This window comes from Peromyscus maniculatus, chromosome 22 (assembly GCF_049852395.1).
Source record: "Peromyscus maniculatus bairdii isolate BWxNUB_F1_BW_parent chromosome 22, HU_Pman_BW_mat_3.1, whole genome shotgun sequence".
NCBI lineage: Eukaryota > Metazoa > Chordata > Mammalia > Rodentia > Cricetidae > Peromyscus > Peromyscus maniculatus.
The window spans coordinates 38,070,381-38,089,690 of NC_134873.1; the positions used below are offsets into that span (position 1 = coordinate 38,070,381).

At 42.0% G+C, this 19,310-nt stretch overlaps 1 protein-coding gene across 3 annotated transcripts in view; it reads right to left on the reverse strand.

Moving 5' to 3' along the window:
• Sntg2 (syntrophin gamma 2) overlaps positions 1–13,779 on the reverse strand; it is a 199,746-nt gene extending 185,967 nt beyond the window's left edge. For 2 of the 3 annotated variants that reach the window (XM_016008086.3, XM_006989783.3), the window contains exon 1: positions 13,437–13,777. Coding sequence is in view for 2 of the 3 variants with exons in the window: in XM_006989783.3 (XP_006989845.1) it covers positions 13,437–13,508 (72 nt within the window). In the remaining variant the exon portion in view is untranslated. Of the gene's footprint in view, positions 1–13,436 lie in introns of all 3 variants that reach the window. The other variant, XM_076559662.1, reaches the window with a different exon arrangement.
• Positions 13,780–19,310: the final 5,531 nt, after the last annotated feature.

Below are 19,310 nucleotides of genomic sequence, written 5' to 3' on the forward strand. Positions count from 1 at the left end.
TGCTATCATCTTAAGAAACCTCCAAAATGAAAACAGTCAGCAGCATATACAGCCTGATTCACACTAAGGATTGTAAATAGTCAGGACTTCCAACTGGACATTGCCAGAGAACAAAGACAGGAGTCCCTAGCACATGGTGAGTTTCTACCAGTCACCCATTTGTAGATTCATAGATACATGGGCAGTAAAAGTGCATGTGTGAAATGAGCTGAGGTCAGTCTGAGTACTCATCCTCAGGTCAGCCTGAACTGCTCAGCTCAAAGTCACACACAACAGAAGCTAGTAACAAAGCAAAATACAAGTTGTAACCAGGATATTATTGAGGGTAAGTATGGTGTGAAATCCATCACCCAAGGCATAGAGTAGACACCACCCAAACACCACTTTCTGTGGTGTTCTCAAAGTTCACTAATGTGTTATAAAGATGTTAGCAGGACTAGAGAAGCCATTTCTGGAAGTTATTTTTAGACAAACCTGGGTCTTCACTACTCAGTAGGGAAAGCGTCAGAATGTCCTGTGTCAATACAGAACAAGGGTTGTTCTGAACATTCCCTCCAAAACCCACTCTGAAAATTAACTCTTATATGGAACAAGTAAACCTAGAGTGGCTCAGTTAATTAGAGAGCAGGTCACTTAACCCTACAGTGGATCAGTTAACACAGGTGTAGGTCAGTTAATCTATAAGGAGGTCAGTTTATCAAAGAGGGATCAGTTATCCAATGTGTGATACAGAAAATGGCTAACTACTACTCCATAAAAAGTATTTGGGAGAAATAAACCAAAACAATCTAAACAGGAAACAACTAAGGTATACTTTAATAAAATGATCCCAACTTATAAAAACAGATGAACATGTATAGATATTAGGAACTACTTTGTGTCCCAGCCAACCTAAGTAAAGGGAATTTAGGAACTCTTTCTTCCCAATGCTTTTCTACATTTCATACACATTCTAAATTGAGGTACTGTTATGTACTACCCACACAGACCTCAGAAGCTGGAAGACCACAGAGGGTGGCATGATGAATACACAGCTTGCAGCACTGGCTGGTGTCCTGGACTCTACCTAGAATAGCAGTTTTCAGAGCAGCCTCCAGCCAGGTCAGTTGGTCTGGCCATCTTCACATTGCTTCTGCATGGACCCCCTACCTGCCATCTTATTCTTCTTCCTTCTCAATCCAAGGGCTTAATGCAACAGTCAACAATTAATCCTAGGGCACCCACACAGGAGCTTCTGAGTAAACTCCCCTATACCCTATCTTCTTTCTTTCTGAACAACAAAATGCCAACCTAGAAGTATTTGATCCTACATTAATAAGAAAGCAAGCTTCTCTGAGGTTATAAGAGAATTTGGCAGAAGTGCTGGAAGTGAATAACTGAAATGCCCAAGGCACCTAGAATTTTCAGAGACCCGTGCCAGGCCTGGCCTCTCCTATGTGAAAATTACATCGGTCACAGAGAAGTACCCTTGCTCAGAGGCAGTCACTTCAGAAAGATCTGTATTTTACCTTAATCAGACAATTTTGCCATCTCATCTCTGTCCCGAATCCCCGCCCCCCCCAAACACAACATGCATACATCACTTATAACTACCAGCTCCACATCCAACATTGTGATTATTTTTAACATAATAGCATGGTATATCTTCATACCAAAGAATGTTTCTGGGTTGTAACATAGCCCAACCTAAAAATGCTTTATTCTTATTTATTTATTTGCAGACTGGGATAGAACTGAGAGACTCCCCTCATCTAGGCAAAGTACCTTATTACCTATTATCCTTAGACTTCTTTTTACTTTTTACTTTGAGATGGGGTTTTACTATGTTGCCTAGGCTGCCCTTGAATTTGCAACCCTCCTGCCCTGGCCTCCTAAATTGCTGGGATTACAGGCTAATTCTACCAGGCCAGCCCTAGAAATTATTTTTTATCATTAAATCTGAGTAATGAACATCCTTAATACAGTACTAGATGCTCTTCCTATTTCCTTTGCTAGAAAGAACAACCTATTTTGTATACAGAAAAGGGGGTCAGCCTATATGTGTGTAATCATTTCCTTATCATGGTTATTAGCAGTCTCTAAATTGAAATCTAATTTCTCCAATCTTAAAGTATTTTGTTATCTTTAAATCCCAAATGTCAATTATGCACATTTGATATCACAACTACATTAATAGCAAAATACTTTTAAGATTTAAGAAACCATACATTTTTCTAGCTTTAAGAGAGTTCAAATAAAAACAATTTGGGAAGTTCACAGTACTTTTTCATATCTCTCTGGGTTTTAAATGAACAAATTTATTTTTAAAATACATTTTTTACATTATAACATTTTTGAGTTATAAATCCATTTCTACTGCATTTCAAATCCTAAACACCAATTTAGGCAGTGTTGACTTTAGATTTTTTTTTCTTCTAAAGCAATTACAGGAAATTTACAAAAGCTAAGCCAATTCAGCTTCAAAGAAATGTCATATCTTTATAAAACTTTTAACATGCCATTTTCACATGAAAATACTGCTCTCTGTAGTTATAACCACCAAGAAATGCAAAGTAAAAGATAACCCATACAAAGAGCCAGGCTGGGCACTGTTCTCCTGGTAAGCCCCACTTTGGGGAGTCTGAGACCGGAATGTCTCAAGTTCAAGGCCAGCCTGAGCCACATAGTGAGGCTTGAAACTCCACCTCAACAAAACCACAATAAATAAATAAAATAAGCAACAAAAACACTTTATAAACAGAAGCTTAATATAGAATAAAAAACTCCCCAAGACGATATTCTATTTTACAACTGTATTAAACCAAGTATTTTGTTACTATAAACTGAATTATAAAGCATTTTTTATCAGTTTCAGTTTTCCATATTGTAAAAGCATACTAGAAACTATAAACTGAATTATAAAGTATTTTTATCCGTTTCACTTTTCCATATTGTAAAAGCATACTAGAAACAATTTTTTGAGTAAACTCAAGAGGGAAAATCCTCCTCAAAATTGGCAGCCACCATCATAGAGCTAGAAGTGTCATTCACGTTTCTTACATTCATATGGTTGCTTTCTCATAAAATTCTACCAGCACTCAGCTTTTCTTATATCCCCTCATAAGGCCTCGCACGTGTGTTCTGTGCACCAGTGGCCACCTTCCCTGACCTACCAGCTGTCTGCAGTCTGTGGTAGTGAGCCAGAGTGAAAACAAGTGACTGACTTCAAATGTGGACGCATCACTTTTGTGTCACTGTAACAACATACCTGTCGGAAACAATCTGGGGTGGGGAATCTTTGTTCTGGCTCACTGTTTCAGAGGCTTGCATTCATCATGGCGGTAAACACATGGTGGGCCACACTCCAGCCTTAAAAGTGGGAGTATGAGGCAGTTGCTATGAATGGCAGAATGAACCAAGAAGCAGACAGAACATGTTGGATCCAGGAGTGAGTATTACCTTCAAACACCTATCCCTTCATCTGGAGTCCATTTTCTAGGGGCTTCCCAGCCTCCCCAAATACCATCAGTCACTGGAAACAAGCATTCAAGCATGAGAATGTGAAAATAATTCAAACCCAAAGGCAGACAAAGGGGTCCCTCCCTCCCTGCTGTTTTCTGATCTTCTTATTCTTATTGATCCTGGCTAATAGAAACAGGTCTATTTAGTATCATTTCTACACAGGATGTAGAGGGGCCTTCTGTAGCCAGACCCTGTTGATGCAGCTGCTGGCTGGACAGTCAAGGACATTTTGTCTTTATTTGATCTGTAAGTGGCAAGCCTCAACCATGCCCACCCAAAGGGCTGGCACTAACTAAAATCATCAAGCGCTGCAAAAAGTTCTCACAGCATAGCACTAGGTACACCTTGGCAACTATGTAAATATTTCTAATGGCTTTCAGGAGAGTTGTCTATTGTTTAAAGGCAACCAAAGGCATTGTCTTAGGATTTCTACTGCTGCGATGACACGTGATGACACACGATGACCAAAGAGCAAGTTGGAGAGGAAAGGGTTTATCTGGCTTACATTTCCAGATCATAGTCAATCATTGGAGGAAGTCAGAAAGGAACTCAATCAGGGCTGTAACCTAGAGGCAGGAGCTGATGCAGAGGCCATGGAGGAGAGCTGCTTACTTTGCTTCTCATGGCTTGTTCAGCCTGCTTTCTTATAGAAGCCAGGACCACCAGCCCAGGGATGGCACCACCCACCATGAGTTGGGTCTTCCCCCACTGATCACTAATTGAGAACACTCCTTACAGCTGGATCTCATGGAGGCATTTTCTCAACTGAGGCTCCTTCCTCTCTGATGACTCTATCTAGCAAAAACCTTAAAAGTTCTTATTAATAAAATCAAACCTGAGGCCAGTTATTGGGGTGAACACTGGAAGATCAGAGAGACAGAACAAGCCACAGCTAACCTCACCTGGCCAACTTCTCAGCTGATCTTGTTTCCTCAGACTGAAGCCTCTGTGTCCTCGTATCCAAATGGCTCTCAGCTGAACTGTGCTGCTCAAAACCTAAAAGCTTAACCAGCCAAATGCTTAACCAGCCAAAATGCTTCTAGTTTCTGGTCCTCACGCCTTATATACCTTTCTGCTTTGTACCATCACTCCCTGGGATTAAAGGCTCGCTTTCTGGGATTAAAGGCGTGAGTCACCATGCTTGGCTGTATCCTTGAACACATGGATTTCTGCCTCTGGAATGCTAGGATTAAAGGCATGTGCTACCACTGCCTAACTTCTATATTTAATATTGTGGTTGTTCTGTCTCTGACCCCAGATAAGTTTATTAGGGTGCACAATATTTTGGGCAACACAATACCACCACAATCTTGTGTTGACACACAAAACCAACTAGTACAGGCATGTAAATCATTGAAAACCACATGTTCCTGTTTTGTGTATGGGGGGGGGCAGATGTGTGTAGTTAGTGTTACTGTGACAATATTTCCAACAACCACCAAATCTCTTTTTTTCCCCCATAGTTCTGTGTTCAGAAGTTCAAGATCAAACTCCTTGGCTCTTTTATAGAGGATCCTGCCTCCCTTCTTCGGCACTGAAAGACTCACAGCTCCATTCTCATATTCCTCTCTGCTTCGGCGTGGCCTCCCAAGTCCTCAGGCTCCCTTCTTCCTAGCACCAGAGTCCACGTCCCCTGTTAAATGCCACTCAGACCATTCCTGAGTGGATTCTCTCCGAATCCCTAACTTAGCGGAAAGCCTGTGGACTCACATGCCTGTGGAGCAGGTAGAGACGCAGAGGGAGAAATAGTGGGTGCCAACATCTGGAGGAGAGAACCGGGAAGACACTGGCTGGAGCAAACAGGCTGAATGACACTTGCAATTTGATGAGATGATACAAGCATACCTTAAATGCCCTGGCTGCACAAACACATGCTCACACACACAAATGGTAAAAATAGGAGGTGATGCGTGTTAAGTAATTTGGCTTTGTAGTTAGTACACATGGTATCCATATAATGAAGATTGAAGATCACACTGTATATATGTACTCTGAATATATTCACATTTTGTCAATTAACACTTAAATGTTATAAAGAAATGTCTCAGTCACACCCTCTGAATAAGGCAATATTACGTACGTACGTACGTACACTTCCATGATGGCACAAGTGCAGATGTGGCGTTAAGTTTAGGGGGCCAGACTTCTATTCCCTACAGAAGCAGCAGAGCCGAAGGCTTCCCAGACACACTGAATATTTGTCAAAGAAGCCCTCAATGGGGAAACCTACCTCAGTCTGTCAGAACCCAGCAGACTTCAGCAGGAACAGTAATGGTTCTAGGTTTTCAAAACTGCACTGTACACTAAAAAATGTACCTGTACCACCTTCTATGAGTCCCCTGTCATTCTGAGCAGGCACTATGAACCTGAATCTCTTCCACTATTGGTATATGATGGAAATAGAAACATTAACTCTAATAGCCCCAACTCCACAGACAAGTGTACTGTGTACACGTGTGCTCTACATAATACATGAGTAAATGTGTTGAGTAAACATTTGTGTTCTCCATCTCTGTGTTACCTACATGTGTGTGCTGAGTTTCAAGCATGTGTGCAGTGTACATGATTTCTCTCTGTACTGTGTATGTACATAACCTATGTGAATGTTGATAAACATGTTGTTTATAGTACATATACTTGTGCAGATATACAGGTGTATGTGCTATGTACATGCACAGATACAAAGAAATATATCTGTTATATGCATATGTGTAATGTGCATACATGTATACATGTTGTGTCCATGTATATAACATGTGCATTGTATACACATGTGTGGCATGTACAATTATTTGAAGTATGCATGTGTGGTACATACAGGTATAGCATACATGTGTAACTTGAATGTGTGATGCATGTGTACCTGTATGGAACATGCTGCACACAAGCAAGCCAATCTATCCCTGCCCCTGAGGCTGAACAGGCTAGTCTTTGCATCCTCTACTGCCTTGTCTCCTCTCCCTCTCTACTCTCACACCAGCTGTTCCTTCATCTCTGGTTCTCATATTATTGACTGGCTCACAGACTCCTCCACCCAAACAAAAGAGGCTACCAAAGAGGCAGGGGCCCTCCCTCTACTCCTTCTTGATCAGTGTAATCACTAACCTGGTTAAAGGATACACTCCTGTGTCATAAAACGCCCCCTCACAATAGTCATAAAATGTGCACAGCTTCTGTGTCTCCATTCTTCAAGTGCAGACCTCTCTCAATGGACTCTGCATGTATCTCTGGTTATACTGGTCACAAGCACAGACAAGGAATCTGCTCATTGAAACTTCAGTCTGATGGGAAGCTGAATACAATGGCCTACACCTGTAACCCTAACACTTGGGAGGGATAAGCAAGCGAATCAGATATTTAAAGTCATCCTTGGCTACGTGGTGAAGCCAGTGTCCTAAAACAACAAAGATAAATGCAACCTTGGAGTCAGACAGAAGCAGAGAGGAGATGCCAGCCTGCTGTCCAGAAAACAGCATGGAAAGGCAACAGATAAAGCCATGGAACACGGTGGCAACATAGAGCTTAACAGAAATGGGCTGAGTATAAGTGTAAGAGTTAGACAATGGTAGGCCTGAGCTAATGGACAAGCAGTTTAAATAATATAAGTGTCTGTGTGTTTATTTTATAAGTGAGCTACAGGACTGCCTGCCAGGGCTTGGCAGTCCCCTGAGAGAAAAACTCAAGCTACACCTGAGTAGCTCAGTTGTGTCCTGTAAGTTATACATGTGTGCATATGGTCACATTTGCAATCAATCATACAGCATTTTCCAAGTGTCATTCTCTTCAGCATCACAAAGTCTCATTCTCCAGAGACTGCGGTGGTGTTGCTCACCATGCACACTCTCCATCCCTCTCTCAATGCACAGAAGTACTATAGCCATTTTTCTGGGGGCACCAAGAAAAGATAGTATCTATCTTGTTGCAAACACAACCTTTTTTTTTTTTTTAAAAAAAAAAAAAGCTAGAATTAAAGTCTTACTGTGAAACAAGTAATATTACAAGAAGGTAGCATGGCCTTCTAAAATCTCCAGTGTCAGCCAAAAGACAGTGCATGGTGAAAATAGACACAGTGGTACCAAACACAGGGTGTACGTTTAACTATTATAAGATGGCATGTCTCCCAAAAACTAGAAATAAATAAGAGAATGTAACCCATGTCGACAGTGTCAACACCAGCATGTGCTTCTCAATAGGCTGTTTCTGGCCCCTGTGGATTCTGAACACCCCAGATTTAAGGTAGGAAAAGTAATTTCACATCACTAGGGACATAATGAACACTCCAGGTAATTACAGTGCAAAAAGTCAAACTGATAGAGCCATTTGGAAGAGCATAATTACCTGAAGAAATCACTAAGATAATCTCCAGCATTGGGAACAGAATAAATTACATTTAACTATTAACAGTTATACTAATATGTAAAATTAAAATTTAGCTACTATAAAATAAAAATGGCATAATTCTATTGAAGCATAAATAAGCTAAAAGTTAAATAAATCATCAAGAATCAGAAATGGAGCTCTTCCCTCTCATTCATAGCAGTGACTGCTATGAATAAACACAATGGAATTAACTGGCTCTCATACCTGGGAGTATAAGTGATACCCCAGGCTTGCCTCCTCCTAAGAAAAGGGGCATAATTTCCACTCATTTAGAAATAATATTGCTATCAGAGCTGGGGCTGTCCCTTCCTAAAGGTTAGACACAGGCACACTGCTCTTAAGGATGGCACACGGCAGCATGTGGGCAGAGGATACAGGCAGCAGTGGATGCTGGTGGGAGGTCCTGGCTGAGACAGAAACTATAATGAGCCAGTGACAGGGAAGCTAGAGGAAGAGCAGGCTAAAATGACTGTTCAGGAAATGAAACTACCCAAGAAAAGTTGGAAAACCTAGAGTCCAGAAGTTCAGTGGGCCCAGTCTCAATGGTCAACACAGACTTGTGGTTGATTCTATGTGATGCTCAGACATGTCAGCATCAAAGAGGAAACCCAGCCCAGGGTTATAGTAGAAGGTAAGCCTTGAATATGTTTTCTGTGAACCCACAAGCAGAGCTGGTCCAATCAGAGGGGATGTAGACAGCTTTGGGGTCCACAGAATGCAATGTTGGCATAATTCGGGGAGGCCCAGGACCAGGTCAGCAAGAATAATGCAAAATATATGGGATAGCTTCCAGTGGCCATTGCATATACCCCAATGTGAAAACAAAATTGGGGCATTCACCCTATTAGAGGGACAGAAAGAGAAGAGGAGCGGTCAACAATGCACCCTGAAGCTGAGAAGCTGAGAAGCTGCGAAGCTGCCTTCAGACAAACGCACAGACTTCTGGGACTGGGGCGATGGGGTCAACCCTGTCCTCAGTGGGGCAGAGGACATGCTCAGCAAATGGAGCACAGCACAATACCTCTTGCCACTGCAGAAAGAATCATAGAATCGGGGACACAAGTTGGGGGTGGCCCACTCCCTCTCCTTTACCTCATCTTGGAAAGGGCACGAGGAGGAGGAATTTTTTTGTTCAACTTCTAAAAGCTGAGTCAGCCAACAGTGTAGGAATTGTCCTAGATGCAAAATATTTGTTTCCCATGGAAAATAACATAAACCTTATTGGAATTATTGGCACTTATACCACACCGCAAATATGGACTGTTTTTTTCCTAAATATTTCAATGGTAAAATCAAAGTTTTATTGTGGAGCTGGGTGTGATACTATGGTTATATTTTACCTATAATGAAGTACTATCATTTAAATCTCTGCCTGCTAGAATCAGTTCTAGGAATGGAATTCAACTGTGCCATGTGATTTACCACCCACTTATTTCAATTAAAATAAAAATAGATACATTTATTTTTCATTGGTCAGTGCATAAATGACTTTACTACTGTCTGGAGTAAGTTGTACATTTGTTCCTGGAGTTGGGGTCCAAGGAACAGTGATGAGAGAAATAAATCCGCAACATGGAAGTCAGTGAGCGTACAATGTCGTGTGCACTTATATTTATCGTAATACAAGTCAGCGCTGTAATCAAGTGGGATCTATCCAAATGTCAAGTGGATTTTGGTGCCTATCCCAGCTGGGAAAGTCAAAATGCTGACAGTTTAGCATCAGCATCATTCTTCCACAATAAAAAAAAAAAATTACTGTATATAGTAAGACAGATAATGTGTTAGGCAAGTAAAGATAATGGAGATAAAACAGGTTAAACAGAATGAAAATTCAGCAATTTTGGAGTAAGTTGTCTTTGAAATTAGAATACCTTATGTGTTAAAAATATAACCTGACATTTTTATAACTTTGCAATTACAGCCTTAAATAAGCTAAAAGGCATAGTCATTTTCCTTAAATCTTAATTATTTGCCTAATAAAAATGTAACAGATGAATAATAATACCAGATCTGAAAAGAAATATTTAGCAAGGACATTCAAACTGAAAAAGAATCTCAAATCCTTGCAGCACTTTTTAATAGCATGTGTTGAAGCGTGCCGGATGGTAGTATTAGAAGTCATTGTCACAGGCAGGATAGGATTGCAAAGATGCCCTGTACGTCCTTGGGGGTAGAGAAGAACAACAGCAGATGCTCCCAGAGGAAGCCAGGAATGTCCGTGAGTGGGGATCAAGTCAGCAAGGGGAGCTTAGTGCAGAAATAGAAGGGATAAGCCGGCTTGCTTCCAAGGTCTGAATGGGACTCCAGTGAGGCCTAGGAGACAGCACCACCTCCTGTTGGCAGAAAACAATGCAAGATTTCCAATCCCAGTCATAGGCTTATTGGACCACAAGGGAAAGAGCTCACGAGTAAAAAGCCCAAGTGCCTTTTCCATGAAATTATTTTTTCCCTAGAAGGACTTTGAAACCTCCTTTATTTCATTTTATGCAGCCAAAATTCTCAGTCTAACTAAATAGCCAGTTTCTGAGATCATACTACCAAATGTATGCATAAATTATAACATCATGATGTACTACACTGATTATATGGAAACTGTAATTTTTAAATGACAATTTATTGCTAAGGGTGATTGGTATTAGAATCCAAGTCACCATAAGAATTGCTCTGGAGAGTTTACAGGTGAGAAGTAGGTACATGGACTTCCCAGGCTGGGGTTGCTAGTTTTCTCCAATGCTAATCAGTGAGTCCATCTTCACACTGTAAGTCCAGTGCACTCACTCCCTGGGTTCCAGCACAGCATGGCACAGGGAGCAGGAAGAAAGGGGAGTGCCTTCTTAACTGTCACTCACCCTACCTGATGTAATTAATCACCTATGCTCACAGCAGAGCACAAAACCAGGCTCCAGAAAATGTAACCTAACCATTTAATAACAAAGAATCTGGTGCAACAGCTTCCCTCTCATTCTGTGCTGCAAGGCTACCTCCTCCAGCCTCTCTAAAGATGGTTATGTGAGTTGCCTTGGAAAATATATCTATATTAAAACATTAAAACTGAAAACTATGTAGATATAATAGGTTGTCACATATTTCAAAAAGATAAAATTTAATTTCTGATATTTTTGACAAGTAAACAGTTTTCCAAATTAGGTCCTGTTCAAATGTTCACTATGAATCATGTCTCCTGGTAAAACCAGGTAATACCCTGTTTTAAAATACATGGATTTGGCCTATGACGTCACAGGTACCAAGAGAAATTCCATAGATGAGATCAAAAGTGTCTGAAAGAAGGAAGGACACATAACAACAGCAGGAAACAATGGATGGATCCTACAGTACCTGCCTAACTCATCCTGCAGCAAAAGCAGCCCTAGAAATATGGCTAAGTGTTACCATTAATAAGTGCACCTTCCCCTGGGCAGGGCACGTCATCCTATGAAACTGCAGCTTACCAGCTCACACTGTGGTGGATTGAAGAATGACCACTTATAAACAGAAAATAGTCAGTAAACTCAAGTTCTGCTTAGAGTTGCAGACTCTCAATCAATGGGATGGCTGATCTTCAAAACAGAACTTCATGAACTGACCTAACTTAGAAAAGTGTGTGAGACACCAAACCCAACCCAGTTGCCCTGACTCAAGCAGCCATTATAAAGAATAGGTTAAACTTTTGACTTCAGACAAAAAATTAAAAGTAGTAATACAATAGATTCAGTACCATCTTTCTTCTATAATTATTTTTTCTAAGTAGATGCACTAGGTTCTTTTAACTTAAATGATCGCATAGCTGGGAATTGCAAGCTCTATAATGTTATGCATAGTAATTGTTAAGAAACTGAGGAGTTTTTTGATGACTATGCTCCAGTGATTAACAAGGAAACACCACCCACCAAAGGTTCAAATGCTGCAACATGAAGACAGTTGACACAATGTTGGGATGCTGAGATTGTGTAAATGTCAAACTTGGCAGATTTACTTTGAATAAGAACTCAAGCCTCACTCATTAAGACTTAGCACCGCACCACAGTAAATCTCAGGTATGTTCTGCATATTACTGAAGTGCATGGCCTCAATGGTGGCAAAAGTTTCCTTTAAGGATAGTTCTGATGGGACAGTTCACATCATCAAGGCTGCTGTTATGCATGAGGCACTGAGCATGTCTTGTGCTGGTTAGCAACTTAGCAAGGGATATGGAGTTCAATGAGCCTATTTGAAGGCTTCCAGGTAACACATGTGCTTAAAACTGAAGTCTGCCAAAACTCACGGGTAGGTTCAAAGTAGAATAAACCACTTCAATTTTCCTCTAATTATAGGAGTTACTAACAAGACTTGTTGCAATAATACTTCCCCAAATGCACCGTGGAAGGACACCCTATTAAAGTCCTGAGAATAATATGATAGAAAGTTAGCGACTCACGAGCTTCTGTACTTGCTTTCTACTATTTCTGGATAATCCAAGTGTATTTTCTAAGGTTTGAGTCTGCTGTAGTTGGGTAACTATTCATATTACAAAGTATTAAAGAAAAAACAAACAAGACAACAAAACCCCATCATATTCCACCAAAAACATTAAAGATGTCGAGGGAATCGCTAGAATGGTACAACTTGCAAAGCAGATAGATACATTGGTCTCAACACATTAAACATACCACTGTGCAGTACCTATTTCAGAAGACTGGACACCTGCAGCCACTCCAGTCTGCAGTTTCAGACCTTTGTTACCCTAAAAGGACCTTCATCTCTTGTAATGCTGAGGGCTTGGGCTCTTGAGCAAAGTTAAAGAGGAGGTGTGACTGCACCCCAGGACACAGGCACACAGCTTCCTAAGGCCGTGATAAACAGCTGCTGTCTTGCACCCTTTCCAGAACACTCGGTTGTGTCGTGTGGGTGGCAACTTGAAGGTTTCCAAGAACTTTCCGTTTTTGTTTAAGCCAACAATTCTGGGTTTTGTCAATCAATAGTTTTTTGTTGTTGGTTTTTTTGTTTGTTTGTTTTGTTTTTTGTTTTTATAAGGATGGGGTGGTGGTGATAGGAGCTAAAATAGACTCTAAAAAGTTGGGCCATCAGCGTCCCCTTGGTTTCTGGAGGTCCTGAGCTGGTGGCCCAAGGGATAGGCAGAGGCAGTTGGCACCACACCCCATCAGGGGGACAGCAAGAACCCCTGCATAGTGTCCGAGTTGCTGCAAGAGCCCCTGCCTGGAGCAGGAGGGACCATTCCTCGGAAAAAAATGCTGGGCAAAGACCAGACCCCACGCTCTGGAAGACCATAGTTACCACGCAGGAAAGCACCTGTGCCCCATGACCCAGATGTTCAAGATAAGAAAATCAAACCCTGCATGCTGGTAGCTGTGATGTAAGAAAGACGAGGTTGCAGTGCCCAGGGGCTAGTGATGTCCACTGTGCCCAGGGCCCAGCGCCAACCCCCGCCCACAAGAGCCACCCGGATAGGGGGACACAAGGACGCGAAGAAAGGAGGGGGCGCTGGGAGAAGAGGGGAAACAGGGGGACCAAAGGGAGTCAGGGGAGGCAGAAGAGGGCCTCCAGGGGACCCCACTCACCCGCGCGGGCACCAGTAGGTGACTAGGACGCCCGCGGGGGGCGACCAGGGACTGCGATCCCTCGGCGCTCATCGCCGCCCACGCGGCTAGGCGCGCGCTTCAGGCTCCGGAGCTCCCAAGTCCAGCGCCTGCACGGCGCCCGCGCCCCTCTCTGGATGGGCTGGGGCGGACGGAGCCAGCAGCCACTGCGCTAGCAATCAGGGCAGGCACGGAACCCCGCCCACCTTCCAGCAGCCGGCCCCTACTACCCTGCTCACCGCCCACCAAGCTCCGCCCATTACCATCAAGCCCCGCCTTATACCCGGTAGCCCGGCCCATCAGCTCTGCCCTTCCACCTCCAGCCAGTGCAGGCAGGATCGGATTGTGAGAGCTGCAAGTGGGGATCTCACCTCCTTACAGGGACCATCACTTCCCCACAGGGGCCGGTAAAGTGCAGAGCTGAGGCATGGTCAGAAGTGTGCTTCCCTTAGGCTGGAAGGCTAAGAGGGCACCTGGACCATTGGAGACTAGGACGCTGTTCCCAGTGGATTATGGTGATACCATCAGTGGAACTTACAGACGCTTGGTGACCATCTCCACTGGCAAAGCTTCTCAGATTCTGAGTGTGGTAACACTTTGCCCCGACAACAGCTTTGGGTCCTCTTGATATTTGCGGATCTCCACACCATAACCTAGCCCAGCAACCCTCAGGACCCACTTTCTGGAAAAAGAAAGCATACTAAAGTACCAAGTCCTTCAACTTCAGTGGTCTCCATTCCTGTGTGCTCCTCTCTTGGTATCTACTTAGGCCCCAGTCGCCAGTCACTGTGAGGGCTCCTTCTGATGTACAGGGCTGGGGCTCTGATTCCATCTTGTCTCCCACACTTTCCAAAAGGGCTCCAGCTTCGTCACCAGTTTCATTTAAGAATTTCTCATACCAGGTTTGTTTCAAAAGAAATAAAAAAGCAATATTGAGTTTTATAGATCCACACTATCCTAGTATAAATGTAAATGGAAACTTGTTGGGAACCATTCAGCCTAGTACTAGACCAATATATGAGTGCTTGTCCAATGGGTCTCCAGGTGAGGCAAAAGCCTATAGGGACAGTCTCACTTGGCAAGGACCAGTGGACTTCTGGACAGCACAGGATACTGCTGGGACGGCACGGCCTGCATGCTCCCTTCTCTCTTGAAAAATTGATGATTCTCTTGGCAGTTTTAGTGTTATTTTGTCAATCATGCCTGGGACAGATATGATCATTCCTGGAAACCCCATTTTTTTTTCCTCAAATATCTTCCCCTAAAATTCTCTGGGAGCGGATGCTTCTCAGGTTTCTTGTCTGGGGACGTCAGCTGTCACTTCAGACCCCGAGAGGTGTTCCAATTCAGTGCTGACAGGATCGGAGGCAGATCACCCCTATTTCTGTAAATAAGTTTTGAACAATAGCATTCTAAAAAATATGTGTGCCTATGTTTATCACCCTTGGTTTTGTAAAGACAGGATGTACCTGGCTCGGTATTTGGCCAAGCTACCAAAATGATAAGTGTTGTTCTGAGTTTGAAGATGTTTTGATGTAAAAGTTGAGAAAAAAATATTTGGCATAATTGTTTTTGCTGGAGGTTAATGTTGGAGGATGGGAAAAACTTGTTTTTTAGTATGGAAAACATGCTTGTTTTTGAAGTACAAATAAAGATGGCTGGAGCTATTCAGGGCACACCACTTGTGTGAAACTCAGTCTGGTGGTTGGACACTTCATTTCTTCTCAGCATTGCCCCTTCCTCGGCTCAGGACCTGAACCCAGGCTGCAGCTAGACCATGACAGAAACTAGTCTTTTAAGACTGTGATTGCCTGCACCCTCATCCAATGGCCTGCCAACACCTGAGTAAAAAGCAAACCTGTATTTTTCTCCTTTTTCAGGTCTTATGCCCCAGCCCTATGACTCACAGACAGGCATCCTGGGATGCTCATGTTGGCTTTACAGCTGCACTGCTGGGGAAACTGGGAAGTCTAATGTGTGGTTTTCATATGGCCCATGATGGACAAGCAAATATGCAACAATCCATTTATAATTGGCCACTGAGCAGCCCTGGGTTTGTGACCCAGAGGCACAGGGCAGGGGGTTTCTGATTTCCCAGTCTTATTTATCCTCAGCCTGCAGTTCTGCAGCTTTGGTTCATGGACAAAGAGGCTTACGACCATCCCTTTATGCTTGTCCAGTATAAAATACATGCCTTAGATGACTGGACAAGGAATATTAAGCAATTTTTGTTTGTAGAAAAACCTAGCGTAAGTATGAGATCATGTAACTCATTTGAAGTTGCATTTTGAAAAGCACATGAGTTCAGTCTCTGAGAAATCAGAGGTCTAAAGAGACTTTTACCTAAATTACAAAGGGAAGATTCATCCCATGATCTGAAGGAGACACAAGCATTTGGTTATTCATCATGTTAGAGTTGATAGATTGGATATTAATTCAAATATTTCAAGTAAATAAACATGGGTATCTTTTGATCAAATTCAAATTAATTATTAATTAATTTGATAAATACCATAATAAGACAGTTGGTTACATCTACATACCTTGTCTTTCTTGGTGCTCACTGGAGCATTTTCTGTGCTCATCCCATGATCCTTGATCCAGGATACTTGACACGCACTGGGCTGCCTTGGGAAGCTATACAGTTCAGGTTTTAACTGTAGTAGCTCAGATTTTGTGCATTCGGAACTAGGCTGCTCATAAGAGTTGTATTACTTCATTTCCTAAACGTTAGAGCTTCACTTCATAAAAGTATCAGTAAAACACTGACTTATCCAAAAACCTGAGAGGGGCTATTAGATGTGAATTTCCTGCAGTCTGACTCAGGAGTTTCCATGGTGCATGTAGAGTTCTTTCTGGAATGTGCTCCACAGTGAGTCAGTGTCTCCTTAACCATTAACTTAGTCCCAAATTAACAGAAACATTGTCATTGCAGCACACAGTCATCATGGTAAGGAAGTCATGGCAGTGGAATGTTAGGTGCAGCTGGTGCTTTGCATCTACAGTCAGGAAGCCGAGACATGAACACTGGTCTATTCCGAATTTCTCCTTTTTAGTCAGTCCAGGACTCCAGTACAAGAATTGGTGCCACTCACATTCAGGGTGTGTTTTCCCACTTCACTTAAGTCAGTCTAGAAACCCCCTTACTAACATGCCCAGATGTCAGAACACAGCCCAGGAATGGAGTCCTGTGAGAAGAATTCTGAGTGCTTGTGAAAACACTCCAAAAAAACAAGGCAAGTGTCTTGTGACCTCAGTTTCTTCAAAACAAGGAGTTGTTCTTGGAATGTATTTTCATGCTCCTCCCAAGTGTAGAGGATAAAAGTGAGTTTACTTCATATTACTCATTATTGCTTGCTGCTGTTATTTAATTCAATGTTTATGCCTCTATGGAAAAATATGATTTTGCCACATGTAGGTTGTCCCTGTGACTGTATACAGCTTGAACTCATGAGAACTTTACTCATGTGACCTTTCTTAACCTTCAGAGTATAAATTTTCTGGGGCTCTGAATAAAGTTGGCTATTGCATGGGACTAGTATACTTCATTTTTTGGCTTCATTTCCCCAGGTCCTACTGTCTCTAGTGCATTAACAACCAAAATTTTGTCTCTTAGGTGATTCTACACCCCTCCAATTTGGCAGTCAGTGTTAACTATGAGATATGATCACCCCATTGCTGGGAAGCAGAAGGGAGGAGGAGGTTAGGGGGCTACTGTCTACATCAGAGGGACACAACCAATGTCTGACAGACCAACCATTAGGCCTGCCTACTAAAGATTAAGAGTGCTTTGTGTGGTGCCTCCCAGTGACATAGGCCTTGGGAAATATTCAAAATGTCTCTTTGACACTTAGGCCTAGGAGATATTCAACACCCAAACTGGGGTCCCATCCCTGTGTAGGAAAGCTTATGCTTCACAATAAGAAATTTTTTTTTGCTAATATAGAAAAGATTAACTCAAATTATACAGATTTTCCTAATGAAGGCCATTCTCTTTGGCTTTGTCTTTAGGTCCAGTTCAGGGTCATGTATTACTGGGACAAGGATCGCCTTAGTCTTGATATTTTGAATTTGTTTAAACTCTCTTCCTTGCTTGATACACACACACACACACACACACACACACACACACACACACACACACATATTAGGAATATCACAGTACATGAGACTAGAAGGCATGATGCTAAATCTGTCCCAACTCTCATCATGTTAATTAAATCACTTGGTTGTTAGTGAATGCAGATTTATATACTATAAAATTAAGTAATATATATTATAAATACTAAGTAGTACATTTCTGACCATACACATGAATTAAGTTATCCACTTCTTGAAGTGCAATACCTCAAGAATGAGTAACTGTCTCACACAGTATTTGTGGCTCAGGAGCTCAGAGTTATTGGCTATGAAGGTCTTCTGAGGTCAAATTGGCCCTGGAATCATGTTCAATTCTCAATCCTTCTCCTCCACCTACCTCCAGGGAATGCATGTACAACCCAGCTGATTTCCCTCAGAACAAGCAATAAGATATAACCTCTAAATACTATGTGGCCTAGATTCAAAAAGTACTGTCATGTAGGGAGACTGTGGGGGCTATTCATGGGCACCCTTCAGTCCCTGTGTGAAGACACTGGACATGAGTACTAGCAGGAGTGAATCTCATAAGAGGGGCTGTGATGTCCCATGTGTGACAAGTGGGTAGTTGAGATGTCTGTTGATGATCCATGACTATGTCTATCATTGCTACGACAGCTGACAAAAGACAATTTTATAGTTTCTTGGTGTGTGTGTGTGTGTGTGTGTGTGTGTGTGTGTGTGTGTGTGTAGGGGGCTGTGCACTAGAGTTATATTGATCACTTGAAAAGTACTTTGGCTTTTTGCTCATGAATTTTATTATTATTTCCTTCCACTTTTTACTGGTTTAATTTCTTGAGTTCTTTATATTTATTGAAAAGCATATTCAGCACATTAATTTTATCCTTCCTATTTTTATAAGCTGTCCATTCATGCTATAGCTTCTATCAAGCTTAGTTTTGGTATTTTATAACTTTATTAAATACTAATTATGCTTATGACTATTTTAATTAATAATTATCATCTTAATATGTCAAATTTAAACTGACAAAACTTTCATTTACCATTTTTTATATTTAATTCTTTTCAGCTAAACAAGATTTATTGTTTTCTTTTTAACAACTCAAAATTCAGTCATACTTGCTAACTGTCAGTTTTTCTGTCTCTAGTCATTTTTAATCTGATTATCTTATCATTAGCCAATAGGTACAATAAGGTTTCGAACCCAGTTTTGGCTCTGTGCTTTTGGAATAACATTATTTTACATGAGATAGTTTATGATTGCATTATTGCCCTCATGGGTAGCTTGTGGCATGAACTTTCTCAGAGAGACAGAGATTGACATAACTCCCAGTATAGGGGATGCCACCATGGGCCACACAGGGGCTGGACATTGGTGCAGGTAGATCTGTGGGTCAGTAGCAGAATAGGAGTAGTTATGCCTCTGACCCACAACAGACTTGATGGAGCTCCTGTGTGGCTCTAGAACTCCAGAGATGGGAGAGCTAGAGTCTTGTACATTGTCTCCATGGAGGACATGAGCAGATTGTCCTTGGCTGTGTTGAATAATCAGATTAGAGGAGAGACTGAAGTACTGGGGGTGACCTACCTTGTTGGAGATGGTGGAGGAGGAATCAGAGATAAGTTAGCAAATGACACTGACTTTGTGGTTTTTAGCTCCAAGTCTTCAGATGCACGTATATAACAGAGTAGCTGCAGAAACCAGAAAAGTAAAAGGGGATAATGGCCATTGTGGGAAGAAAAACAGAGGGGAGAATA